The sequence below is a fragment of the Phlebotomus papatasi genome, chromosome 1 (genome assembly GCF_024763615.1).
Source record: "Phlebotomus papatasi isolate M1 chromosome 1, Ppap_2.1, whole genome shotgun sequence".
In the NCBI taxonomy this organism is placed as follows: domain Eukaryota; kingdom Metazoa; phylum Arthropoda; class Insecta; order Diptera; family Psychodidae; genus Phlebotomus; species Phlebotomus papatasi.
Window position 1 is genome coordinate 22,011,767 of NC_077222.1, and position 13,829 is coordinate 22,025,595.

The 13,829-nt window shown below is 34.2% G+C and overlaps 2 protein-coding genes across 2 annotated transcripts in view; one reads left to right on the plus strand and one right to left on the minus strand.

Annotated features, from left to right (window-relative positions):
• On the plus strand, positions 1–1,004 carry LOC129798236 (uncharacterized). Its single transcript, XM_055841272.1, has 2 exons — positions 1–326; positions 455–1,004. The coding sequence occupies exons 1-2, from the start codon at positions 96–98 to the stop codon at positions 911–913; spliced, it is 690 nt and encodes a 229-aa protein (XP_055697247.1). The 5' UTR covers positions 1–95; the 3' UTR covers positions 914–1,004.
• Positions 929–13,829, minus strand: part of LOC129798189 (myotubularin-related protein 14) — a 19,918-nt gene continuing 7,017 nt past the window's right edge. The window contains exons 3-8 of the mRNA XM_055841213.1: positions 12,353–12,557; positions 12,151–12,287; positions 11,985–12,070; positions 8,704–9,194; positions 8,507–8,635; positions 929–2,132 (exon numbers count right to left, since the gene is read on the minus strand). Coding sequence (XP_055697188.1) covers positions 1,778–2,132; positions 8,507–8,635; positions 8,704–9,194; positions 11,985–12,070; positions 12,151–12,287; positions 12,353–12,557 — 1,403 coding nt within the window. The 3' untranslated portion in view covers positions 929–1,777. The remainder of the gene's footprint in view (positions 2,133–8,506; positions 8,636–8,703; positions 9,195–11,984; positions 12,071–12,150; positions 12,288–12,352; positions 12,558–13,829) is intronic.

Sequence of the window (13,829 nt, forward strand, 5' to 3'; positions counted from 1 at the left end):
TAGTGGGTCAAAATGTCCGATATATTGTCAGCTTGGTGTATTTCTCTTTTTATTGTGAAACTCTTTGAAAATCTTTAATTTCTTGAACTAAAATCATGGGAAAACAATTTTCCTCAACGTGGACGTATTTCACGAAGGTGGACGAGAAGCTGGCACAGTGCAATTTGTGCAAGAAGATTGTGAAAACGTCGGGAAATACGACAAACGCCACGAATCACCTCAAAATCAGGCACAAAATGTTTCCCCGGGCCATTCCGGAATCATCTGCTAATTATGCAACTAAGAAGAATGTTGCTGTGGAGCAGGAGTACCAAAAACAGGACGAGGTTAGTGGAAATTCTGCTGATTTTGTTGTGAAAATGAATGAATTTGTTGAGGGGGAAAGTGCTCGATAAATCGATACTTTTGCGATTAATCAATGATCTTTGCGCCAAAAAATTCGATTTTTTTTTAGGAAGATATTCAAATTGTGGAAGAGGAGGTTTGTGAGCAGCTCGATGAGCATTCACGGGACAGCTATGTTGAGCAGCAAATTGAGGAGAAGGAGACTAGCGAGGAAGAAGTGACTTATTGCATGGAGATGCTGGATGATGAAGAGGAGAAAGTGTCTGAAGATTCGAGGGTGCTCAGGACTAAAATGCCATACAGATATTCTGCCAGGAGCGTACAGGAAGACACCAAGAGGGTTGAGAAGCATAGAAATGCTCAGGCGGGAAGCAGTGACTCTCTTTCTGCTCCCAGGTACGATTTCTCCTCAGCCGTGGACATCTTTTTCGCCTCAATGGCGGCAACAGTGAAGCAAATGCCTCCGGAAAAGATTGTGGCCATCAAGCAGAAAATCTCCACAATTGTCTTCCAGGAGGAACTCCAGCAACTCAGGAACGAAAGCCTGCACTTCAGCATTCACGAATAGGGGAAGCAAAACAACTTTATTGAGTTAAAAAATATGTTAAAGTTTTATTTATGATCGAGAAACAACAAATAAACAATATTCTTCTCAAAAATCTCATTGAAGGAAGTTTTTTGAGGGATTTTGTGACTTTTTAAATTTGTCCTAATCATCCTTTATACAGATTTCTTTTTCTCTCTTAAATCTTAAACATTATAGAACACTTCAATGGTGTATAGAAATTTAGTTATAAAAATTTGAGAAAAGGAAAAACACCTTAAAAATGGAGAATTATTTAAAAAATAAAGAAAGAAAAATGTTTCTCGTAATTTTTTTACTTTTATCCGCGACTAGACACCTTTTTTCTCTTTCCTAACCACAATAAAAACTATCCAGATGTTAAATATTTAGTCCTTTTAAAATATTTCAATCCAATGGCGTCCTCTGATTGGCCAGAGCTTTGAAAGCTTTCAAAGCTCCAGCCAATCAGAAAACCCAATTGAACTAAAATATTTTAATCGAAGAAATATTTATCAAAACATCTGGAAAATGCTGTAAATTTTTTTTTTATACAATTTCTTCGTGGTTAAAATAATGAACACAGAGTTATAATATTTTTTTCCTAATTTAAAAGTGTGTCACAAAAAATATGAGTCTTTAAAGGCGCAAAAAAAACGTGTTAAACAAATAAAATTTTAAACATTCATCATAACTCACATCTATCAAAAAAAAATCTTTCATTATTCCCTGACTTTGAAAAATTGCTTATTGAGTTCAGGAAGATGTTGAGAAAAATGAATTTAAAAAGTCCATTTAAAAAAATTGACTAACATCAGACACAAAAAAAAAGATAAACAATATTTTTAACGATAAAACGCCGAGAAAAATTTAACAAATTGTATCAATAACCTTCTCAATCATCCCCTTACCGTATTGGCCATTCTTAAAATGGGGCACTTCTGTGCAATAGTAAGTATTGAAGGTTTGACGGATTTTCTCAAATTTTTCCGCTCTCATTCTCGTCACATCATTCACCAGTGGCATCCCATAGATTTTGGCTGTTGCCGATGAATCCTGATGATTGGCATTGGGATTATTGGCACCACTAAAGTCACTTCCCACAGAACGTACACTCCCAGTACCGGAAATCATCTGCCAACTGCCAACAGACGCGGAGGAAGACGATTCATGGTGCTGACGCTGCATCAAATTGCTGACAGGCACAGAAACGGGACTAGTTCGGCTATTGAGAAGATCAGCACAAAAAATACTTTATATAAACATACCCAAAAGAGATGAAAAAAGGGTGCAAAATTACATTAGGACCCATTTAAACTTGGGTATTTTAATTCGAAATCCCCCTCTCTAAAATGATCCCCATTGGTTTTTATCCCAGATAGTTTTGCCTATCTTTCGGCGCACAAAAAGCTCTGCGTTCGAAATATTTTCGAACATCAGTTATGAACAAGAATTAATACTGCAATCACGGATCGAGTTAAAGCCGTCATATCAGCAACATCTTCGCAGCGCTATTGTGGGAAAAATAATTTTTTACATTAAATCGACCAAATCAGACAGATGCACAGTGCAGTGGAGCTAAGATGGCCGAAACCTATTTTTTTAACCATTTTTAATCGAACCAAAATTATTTTTATTTCATTAGGCGATAAATAAAGAACATTTTCCCAAATTTTCATTAAGATCGGTCAAAAATTGTAGCCTATAAGGTAAAGTGATATAATTTGGATATAGTGTTACAAGTTGGACAATTTGCCGGTACAAGCTGGACAGGGATTTTTTCTTAATAAATACAGTACAAAAATTATTTTTAAGCACAAGGAAACAAGAAATTATAAAACTAAAGCATTAAAAATATACAAATAAAGGGGTGGCAAAGCGTCCGAGGCTTTGCGAGCTGCTCGAACTCCCAAGAAAGAGCTCTGCCTTATATACCTTTTCCCAATTTTTTCTGTTGCATAATTATTGTCGAATTTAATTTGTCTATAAATCACCGCAAAACCATCTTGAAGTTGAAAATTTTTCAAGTAAAAGGTCTCAAAAAAATCATAATCTTTCAATTAAATAATTGAACAAGATGAAAATGAGGCTTTTCACCTTCAATAATTCAAGATGGCGATTTTACAAAAAATAGATCATAAAACATCATTTATGACCTATTTTTGGGGGATAGGGAACGCATAAAAGGGGAGCGGGAAAAACTAAAGAGATTAATTTCCAGATAATGTTATTTGAGGAACGGTCATCGAAGACCGGAAGTCGATATCTCTTACCGTTTGAATTTTATATGAGACAAAAGACTGAAAAAGAGCGAAAAACAGTATTTTTAAAATAAATCTATTACCGTTACTTTCCCGATCCATTACCGATTATGACCGATGCAGTCGGATTCCGAATGAAAAGACCTTTCAAAAAACTCTAAAATTAACCAAATCCGTTGAAAATTAGGCCCTCCAGGGTGGTTGAACTTTGACCTTGAACAATTCAAAATGGCGATTTTTCCGGTGATAGGTGTTTAAGGACGAAATGTTCAGCTGGATTGCCTCCAAAACATATCCAAAAAATGAACGAAATCGCCAGGGGCAATTTTTGCAAAGTCAAAAAAAAACATGTTTTTGGAGGGGATAAAGGGGGTGGGGGTAATTTAAGTAAGTAAGTTCAATAGAGAATGTTGACTTGTGGGGGGGGGGTCACCGAAGACCGGAAGTCAATATCTCTTACAGTTTAGCAGCCAGCATGGAGAGAAATTGAAAAAAGTCGATTGTGAAAACTGCTCTCTCTTGGAGTTCGAGCGGTTTTTCAATAACGGGTTTTCAAAGTAGAAGTTTAAAAAGTCCTAGACAGCGTATTTCACACATGGTATCATGTTTAGACTTATCAGAAAAAAGGTCTTGGAATTTTTGACAAGTCTGAAGCAGTTCTAATCGGTTATGAAACGGTATTGAATCGATTCATAAATCACTCAAAAGATCCCTCAAAATGTAGTTTAGTAATAGAATTGATTTTCGGACAAAAATTACTTGTAAGTTATGCATCGGTTTATTACCAGTTCTTAACCGATTCAAATCGGATCAAGCTTGGCAAGAATTCCAAGACCTTTCCAGCAAGCCCAAACATGATACCATTCGATTGAAAAATACGCTCTCTCGGACCCTATTACCTTTTCACCTTGAAAACCATTATTCTTTCCGTACAGAAGTAGATCTTAAAAAAAATTCGAAAATCTATTTGTAGATCCAAAAGAGACTTTCTTATTTCTTAATACTTTCGCAAGTTGGCGAAAGTTACATCCTGTTCGAATTTCGAAGTGCTCAAGTGCCAAAATGTGACGGTCTTCACTTTGTTGTGAGGAAAAAAAAAAACAGAACAACTACGTTTACTATCCTTGCCCCAGTATTTAATCACTCCATAATCACTGAGTAACTCGTTTGCGAGCTTTTTAGTGTGATATTTGATAAATTTTCCCCACCTTGTTCCAAAATTTAGTATGAAAATTCGAAATTGAATTTGAATTCTTCGAACTTCAGCGACTTTTTGTGCAAATAGAGTCCCATTTACCTTTTATCCAAGACACTATTGGAGAATCAAAATCTAATTCTGTTTGAATCCAGTCGATATCTCTTAATTTAGGAGATATTAAGTTCCAAAGAACGGCCGGATGGACGGACTAGAACGGTTTGTAGCCACCCATATATTTGTGATCAGGAAGTGGCCAAACGGACCAAACACATTCTGACAAAGTTTGGGACCGATCGGAGGACATGAGATTTTGTTAGGATTATAGTAGGTGAGATTGTTAAGTATCTCACTTAATAGAAAGTCTGTCAGACTTTTTATTTCAGTCGAGACACATATGGGGAACATTATAACAGCAAACTGAAAGATTTTATTCAGACACTAACCAAGGGAGATTTTCCAAGACTCACCGGTGCCATTGCCGCTCTGAATATGGATAGGGAATTGAGCGTGTATGACAGCCTGCTGATATCAAAGTCACACTAACACACATACGTGCAAGCGAACATTGCCGCTCTGAGGTGTTCAGTGCAGCAGCACAATGCGTTCGTCGTTGGAATATGTTTAAAATTAAAAAAAAAGTATTTTAACATAATTTTGTGTGATTTTCTTAAATTTTTTAAAATAAAAAAAAAATGTTTGTGTTTTCCCAGGTGAAATGTGACTATATCATGAGACTTTTCGAATTCTATCAAAATTTATTATCTTACTTAAAGCATTACACATTTTAGATACTTTTTTTCTTTAGTATTATATTTTTATTATTCAATTGAATATTTAATCAATTTAATATTTTAAGCATTTAGCATTAACTTATGAAAATGGTAGAGTTTCTGTCTTTGTCAGAGTTTTTAGTTTTTCTAGCTCAAGCAGGAGATCACATTTTTTGTGTAATCGCTTAAAAGCAAATTCACCATCGATCGGTCTGAAGGCCATCTTAAAAATATTTTCACTGAGAACTCCACATACTGAACATAATTCGTCAGTTAAATCAGCATTTGTCGTAACTCCCTTTTGACAACTTTTCAGGAGACGAAATTTGCAGTTCAATATTATTTTTCTTAAAAATGAGCCCCGAATGCGATACTTTTCAGTCAAAATAATAAAAGTGGCACTAATAAACTGTAAGTTAACTCGAGAAAATCTTTATAAAATGATGAGGATGATGAGGTCTCCTTAGCGTTTGTTAGAATGATCCTTCCTGTCATACTTCCTGTATTGACTGATACCTTTAATTTTATAATTGCTTCCTCTTCTTTTCCTACCATGTGGAAATCAGCTTTAGTTATACCTATCCCGAAGGTTAGTAACCCAGTTGGTCCCTCGGATTTCAGGCCAATCAGCCTCCTACCCGTACTTTCTAAGGTGCTTGAAGCTCTGCTCCTTGAGCAACTCACGGCATACCTAAACTCTGAGAGACTACTTGTTGATCTTCAGTCAGGATTTCGTAGTGGTCACAGCACTACTAGTGCTCTACTCAGGGTACAGTATGATATTGCATTATCACTTGACAATCGCAAATTTGTTGTGTTACTACTTCTTGACTTTTCCAAGGCTTTTGATAGCATTCCTCATGATTTACTCTGCTACAAACTTTATAGACTTTTTAATTTCTCATCTTCTGCTGTTCACTTGATCAAATCATATCTTGAGGGTCGCTCTCAGAGAGTCAAGATTGGCAATAAACTTTCTGAACCTGCAAATCTACGTAGAGGTGTGGCTCAAGGTTCTTTACTTGGCCCACTTCTTTTTTCCCTATTTATAAATGACCTTCCGTCAGTTTTATTTGACTGCTCGTATCACCTCTATGCAGATGATATGCAAATATATACCTCTGGAGACCCTTCCGATGTTCAGGCTGTGTTCTCTCGGGTGAACGACAATTTATTCTGTGTGGGGAATTGGGCTTCATTGAATGGACTGGCTCTAAACCCTAAGAAGTCCCAGGCTATTTTGATATCCAAAAAGCCGTTAGCGGCTCCCCCGGCCCCTCTCACTATCTATGGGCAGCCTATCCCGCTTGTTGAGCGTGCTCGCAATCTGGGTGTTATTTTTAATTCATCGTTCACCTGGTCTGATCACGTGTCTCACATCAACCAGAGGATATATTGCACTCTCCGTACGCTTCGGCGTTTTCGCGAGATTACGCCATTTAATACTCGCTTACTCCTTGTTAGGTCACTCCTCATACCAGTGATAACTTATGGATGGTTAGATCATTGCCTCGTAACTACGGCTTTATAAGTTACGGCTTTATAAACGATGGAAGTTACGATAAAATTCTATTGTGTTTCATCGGACATATATCTCAATATCTCTGCTTTTAAATCATTTTATAAAGATTTTCTCGAGTTAACTTACAGTTTATTAGTGCCACTTTTATTATTTTGACTGAAAAGTATCGCATTCGGGGCTCATTTTTAAGAAAAATAATATTGAACTGCAAATTTCGTCTCCTGAAAAGTTGTCAAAAGGGAGTTACGACAAATGCTGATTTAACTGACGAATTATGTTCAGTATGTGGAGTTCTCAGTGAAAATATTTTTAAGATGGCCTTCAGACCGATCGATGGTGAATTTGCTTTTAAGCGATTACACAAAAAATGTGATCTCCTGCTTGAGCAAGAAAAACTAAAAACTCTGACAAAGACAGAAACTCTACCATTTTCATAAGTTAATGCTAAATGCTTAAAATATTAAATTGATTAAATATTCAATTGAATAATAAAAATATAATACTAAAGAAAAAAAGTATCTAAAATGTGTAATGCTTTAAGTAAGATAATAAATTTTGATAGAATTCGAAAAGTCTCATGATATAGTCACATTTCACCTGGGAAAACACAAACATTTTTTTTTTATTTTAAAAAATTTAAGAAAATCACACAAAATTATGTTAAAATACTTTTTTTTTAATTTTAAACATATTCCAACGACGAACGCATTGTGCTGCTGCACTGAACACCTCAGAGCGGCAATGTTCGCTTGCACGTATGTGTGTTAGTGTGACTTTGATATCAGCAGGCTGTCATACACGCTCAATTCCCTATCCATATTCAGAGCGGCAATGGATGTACGAAATATTAGAGAACTGCTGATTGAGCTTTTGAAGAGTTACTTTGCTACGCCAGAATCTAGACAATTATCACCGAGAAAAAAGTTCAGTGCGATATTTTTATTACAAAAGGGTCGGATAGAATTAAAAGTCCCCCTAAAATTTCGCACAATTTGACCATGTTTCGAAATAAAAGAGAAAATTTGATTGTTTATTTTATCCGAGACACATTTGGGAGATTTATAACGGACAACAGGGAAATTTTTATCTCAGAAATGAACCAATAATGGGGATAACACATTTAGCCGTGTATTTTGTTATGCTTCCTTGAAATTTAAATGACACCAAATAAAACATTTTTCAAAAATCTGTATGTTATCTTACAGCAGATTTTTTGCAACTGCTAGAATTTAAAAATTCTCAAATTGAGAGTAAAAGTAACAGACAGCATTCATGAGGAACTTTTTCTGAAATTCCAATATTAAAATTCTTCTGAAGTTACCAACCGCTGTTGTACTATCTACGAACCATTTTGATCTTTTGCGTATGTTTTTTAAATATCGAATTTTCGAATGAATTCTAGCATTTTTCTGTGCTCTATCAGAATATTTCGATATTTTGTAATTACAAAATATTTACTCAGATTTTATCTGAGAAACGAATCCATAGGGGAAATTTGCCGAGACTCACATCATCATCATCAAAGTGATTTATGAATTATTTTATTTACTTGTTAAAATTGAATATTTTAGCCAATTCGTTTTTTTTTCCTTTTAAAGAATTATTTCTTTTTATTTTAGTCAGGACACACTTGGGGTGGATTATAACAGAAGATAGAGAGATTTTATCTCAGAAACGAACCACTAGAGATTTTTCAACGATGATTTTTAAAATACCCCTGTTTTAATGAGTCCTTGCCCTTATTGTACAATATTTTTATACTGCAAACTTTGCAGTATAGAAATATTTTATAAATTTCAAAATTTTACTGCATAAATAAAGTAAAAAAATAAAGAAAATTTTAATTACCTTTTGTAGGGCGGCGAATAGGCGCTGTCGCGATTGCTGGCATTTGAGTTATTGGGAGAATGAGGTGGTGAGCCCATTTGAACAGTACTCCCATCCAGACTAACAGTAGTCCATTGACCATGACTATTCCTGAAAAACCAAGCTCAAATCAATTAGAATCCTCGGAGTCGTGTGGGTAAAAATTAACAAAATCTCACCCATTGAGACTCTCTTCGTTGTTGCTCTTGAAACTTGAGATTGAATTGAGGGAGAATGTTGATCCTCGACTCTCAGTCTCAAGCATATTGTCCAGCCGGGCATCGCCATCTGACCACAGAACAGTGATACTTCCTCCGCTGCTCGCCTTACTCTTTGCCCTGTCGTCCAACAGGCTATAGTCACTGTGGGCGATGTACTTGAGGAAGTAGAAGCAGAAGAAGAATATATCCTCTCCTTTTTTCAGGCGATCCGGCAATTTGTGCCCGAACAAGTACCAATCGTATGCAATTGTAAAGTACAGCATCTGCAGTGGATTGAGTGACTGATGGATCAGTCCATCTGCCCACAGAGAGAGACGCACCAGGGACACGAACAGCGGTGTACGATCCCACCCACTAATACAGTGTATCAACATCCCCGAATTTCCATCCTGAATGTACTTTAGCACGAGTTTCAGGTAATTCTGGGTGATTGTTACAAGATCCCAAAGCTGCAAAAAGGGTTTTGAATTCAGCCTACTTTGTCACTTTTTATTGTATTTTTCCGTGTCTGATCTTTATGAAAGCTTGTGACCAAACGGTTAGAGATAGCCACTTAGGGTCTTCAGGGAGCCCCCTTATAAGCCAAACTTTTCCTCTCGAATTGTTACCTCAAAAACACATTGTGGAATTATTTCAATTTTCAATATGTTTTAGAAGTTGACTAAGCGGACATTTCGTCCATGACATTGCCCTTGAATTATTCCTAAGAACAGTTTTTCAAGGTCAAAGTTTTAAAAGCTCTAGATATCGTATTTAACGGACAGTTTTTTTTATTTCAAATTCAATGAAATCATAAAAGACGAGCGGAGGATCCTTAAAGATCTGATATCAAAGAAATATTATTCTAAATGCAGGAATAGTATCTAATAATTGTATCTAATGATTGTAGAAGATCTTTGTGTATTCTAGATGTATACATTCAGGAAAATATGTTTAAACAATAATAGAAATTATTAGGGATGTTTTTAAAAGCAAAAAAAATATGGTCAGAGCTAAGATTTGATACCGAGTTTTTTGAGAGTGAATACGCGACTCAAAAATTAAGCTAAGTCTAAGCATAAGAGCATCAGATCTTTAACTACACAGCAAAAATTTTACAAGCATTACTCCTGTGAGATTTGTATATTGTCATTTTTGTTTATTGAAATTCAAGTTGTGTGTTGTCAATTTATGTATTTCGTAAAATGGGTTCTTTTCTGTAATTTTGATTGTGCAACATTTTTGTTGGGTTTATCTAGGGGCCTATCAAGCCTGATAAAAAGTGAAGATATTTTTCACTTTTCCTTACAAAAATTTTGCAGATATTGCACCGCGACTTAAACAAATTTGCTCGTAGTTCTTGTATTATTTCGGCGACCATTATGAAATATGTATTTTTAAATAGCTTTTAATACACGATTTCGAAATATATCAAACTGATAAGTCAATTCTCTTTAGGGAAAAACTTGCCAATAGTCTTCAGTGACTCTATGGAAAAATAGAATGCCGAGAGGCCCTTGGATTTATGTGTTAGATTTATGAAAATTCTATGCACTAATCAAGAAAAAAACAAAAAAAGAATTAAAACAAAAAAAAAAAAACAGAAAAATATGAAGACCCGGTCTGAGACTTGAACTCAGAACCTTTGCGTTGACGATCGCACATTTTCCGCAGATTCATTTATTTCTGTAAAATGGCCAAGAGTTGCATCGTCAATTTTTCCAATTGACGTGATGTCTTCTCTATTTTCTATTATTACGTAATGTTTCCCCATTTTTCATGGCTTTTGAACTTTTCAAAACACCAAAGAATGGTTCTAGGAGACAATTTGAAATTTATAAGTTGAGGGATCAAATCTCAGACCTCTTCGTAAATTTTCTTTTTTTATGTTTTTATCTTTGTTTAATAAGCTGACTTTTCATAAATCCTACACACAGATTAAATAAAAATTATGTACAATCCAAATTATTGATAAGAATGCATTTTACAAAACAGACATAAAATGGCAATATGCAAATCTCACAAGCGTAATACTTGTAAAAAAAATTCACTGTGTAAAACCAAGGGTAATAGGCCTAGAATAGAGAGAAATGTACTCCTCGAACTGATTTCTTCAGATACATGTTCAACACAATCATCATTTCTAGGGTTTCTAGGCCTAGAATAATATTGTACGAAAAATATAAAATTAGAAAAAATTAAAATTATTTATTTTTTTGGTAAATCTTATATCTCACAAGAAAAAAAACGCATTTTCCATTAGCCTAATGAAGATTGTCATCTCGTTCTTATTCGTTGTCAAACTCTATCCTCTTAAGGATATTTTTGGGAAGCCGTCTATGTGCGCCTTTCACTTATAGACAAAAATTCCCTTAGATTCTTCGTAACAAAGATTTTTCAAGGTCAAATGTTAAAAAGGCTCTAGGGAGTATATTTATCTACCGATTTTAGCAAGCTTGAGTTCGTTGGAAAGGTCTTGGAATCCCTGACAATTCTAAACTATTCTAACTACTAATACTAATTCTAAACTAATTCAAAAATATTTCTTAAAATATTTTAGCTAATGTGTAAGATCTGTTCAAATCAGTTAAGAATCGGCAAATATTAAAAAGAAAATGAAAAAAATTGAAATCGGCAAGTCTTGGTACTATAAAAAGCTAAATCTCTCTAACCAAATGTCAGATGGCACTGTGATCGAGTAGAAGCTTTGCTCAGTGGAAATATTTTGAATTTAAATATCCGTTAAAATAAATATAGCGAACACCAAATGATACTCGCGAGGCAGTGCCATTTCCATATATTTGGTCACCACTTTTGTTCCAGAACTGCTGACCGGTCAGCATATTTTTGCTAATTTTGGTCGCTGGGTTCTGTAGTAAAATGGAAAACTTAATTACGCTCTGTCACTCTTTTTATTCCATTTTATCGTTCATTATATTTGCCATAGAGTGAATTTAATTAATTTTCTGCCTAGAATTACTTCTTTCACTCCCAATTAAAATGATCTCATTAGAAGCTTCTTATTTCTTTTTTTAATTAAACTTCCCCTTTTTATTATTTTCTTCTTATCCACGACATCAGAGATTTGCAAGTGTCGAGAGCAATTATTTGCAATTGACTGAAGATTTAGGAGCGTGAAATATATTTTCTTCACCCTTTGGCGATTTTTGCAAGACAAAATCAGTCAAATGGTACAAATTGAATTTAATGACTCTTTGGGGGCTTTCCCCATTCAACAATAAATACGTCAGCAAACTCACCTTATATTGATCCCATTCGATAGGTAATTGTACTATGATTGGATCTTCAGGAACATGTATGCTAGCATCTACGTAACTTTGATTCCCTGCAGAAAAATAAAAGACAACAAACAAAAAATCTCTAAACCATTTTGCAAAACAAGAAAAAAAGAATCTATCAACTCACAGTCGAAAATGAGGCCTTCACCGTTGAAATTATTGTCTCTAAATACACGGAAAAATTCACATCCAGGATATGGAAGGCTGACAATTTTGAATACATCGTATCTCCTTTCTTTGTCCACTTTCTCTGACGATGTTACGCTGCATAAAACATTTTAATTTAGTGCTAATTGATGGAAGAAGAAAATACAATTCAAAGATCTTACTTGACGCCAAATTTGACCTTCTTCTTTTCCACCATAAAATCAATGATTGTTTCAACGTCGAGAGATTTGAGGAGTCTTATATCTTGTTGCCTCACACGATCGCACAATTGCCAATCGTTTGAAGCTGATCGTGGCAGGGATTCTGTTTCAGGCTCTTCCTGCATTGCATCAGCAATCAGGGCTTCTTTGGCCTCTTGGGCGTCAACTGCAAAATTGCAAAACATGCTTGTAACTTCAAAATAACGAACTAAATAAGTTATTTTGGAACTTTTTAAACTCTTCAGATCATGAGAAGTTTGTCAGATCAGCGCTAGTGGCGCTAAAATCACATTAGCTAATTGATATCAGAAGTCATATATTCACGAATATTATCAGGCAAAATTGTGGAAGCACATATCCCTATTCTCTGTTTAGAAGAAAAAGTGTCTTGGATAAAGGAAAATGGTGTGTTGCCCGAGATAATTGGTATAATTCATGACTAAATTTCTAAATGTTATGACGATGGCCGAATTCATTAGACAGGAATCATATTTAACTAATTACGCTCGTGAATTTGACTTTAGAAATAATACACAATTTTTATGATATTTTTTTAACCCTCTAACGTCCAGTTTTTAAATATGCAAAAAAAATGTAGTGTGATAATTTTTTTCTAGACTAATTACAGTTCAATAAACACAAAAATACCATCCGTTCTTCATTTTCTTTTTTAGTTTAGGCGAAAAATGCAAAAATATAAAAAAAAAATTTGAAACTCTTTTTACTTCTAAAATTTACATTTTTACTTTTTTCAACTATTTTAAATAAAATAAACAAAGTAGAACGATATATCTTTCAGTAAAAATAAATTTATTTTAGTCAGATTACTCTAAACCGGTATTTTTCTTGATTTTGGAAATGAGATTTTTTCCACAAAAAAAAATCATACTTTTTCTCTGACCTTTCACACAAAGCTTTGGATAGTATTAAAACGAAGAGTCAAAATGAGTTCAAACCTTGAATGGATGTTAGCAAGAGTATTACCGAGGATACTATAGCAATTCTGAATAAATAAAACCTTTATTGTCGCTGTAAATGCGATTTTTGTAATGCTACCGTGCAGTGACTCTTAACCATTAGAGTGTTAATATTGCATAATGATTTCTATTGCATAATAGGAAATTGCTTAAAGATTATTTCTTATAATTCCTAAAAAAAAACAAAGAACACGTAGTCAGTTGTAAAAACTTTATACCAAGTACGAAATATATAATGTTTTATTAATAAAAAAACTACAAATTCTTAAACTTATTTCAAAACTTTAAAATTAATAAAAGAATCACTTTCAAATTCGATTATTTTGTTTATGAGATAATAAATACAAACACATTGCTTATAATAAGTAAAAAAAGAAATACCTTCAAAAAATCATTCAAAATTTTAATTAATAGGTTTTGAAATTCTAAAAATAAATTATAAAAAAATTAACCTTCCTTTT

What these genes read in the sequence shown, in the direction of transcription:
- LOC129798236 (XM_055841272.1), top strand. Translation starts at nt 96, where the DNA reads ATGGGAAAACAATTTTCCTCAACGTGGACGTATTTCACGAAGGTGGAC. An exon ending in AGTACCAAAAACAGGACGAG is followed by an intron (nt 327 to 454) that starts GTTAGTGGAAAT and finishes ATTTTTTTTTAG; the next exon opens with GAAGATATTCAAATTGTGGA.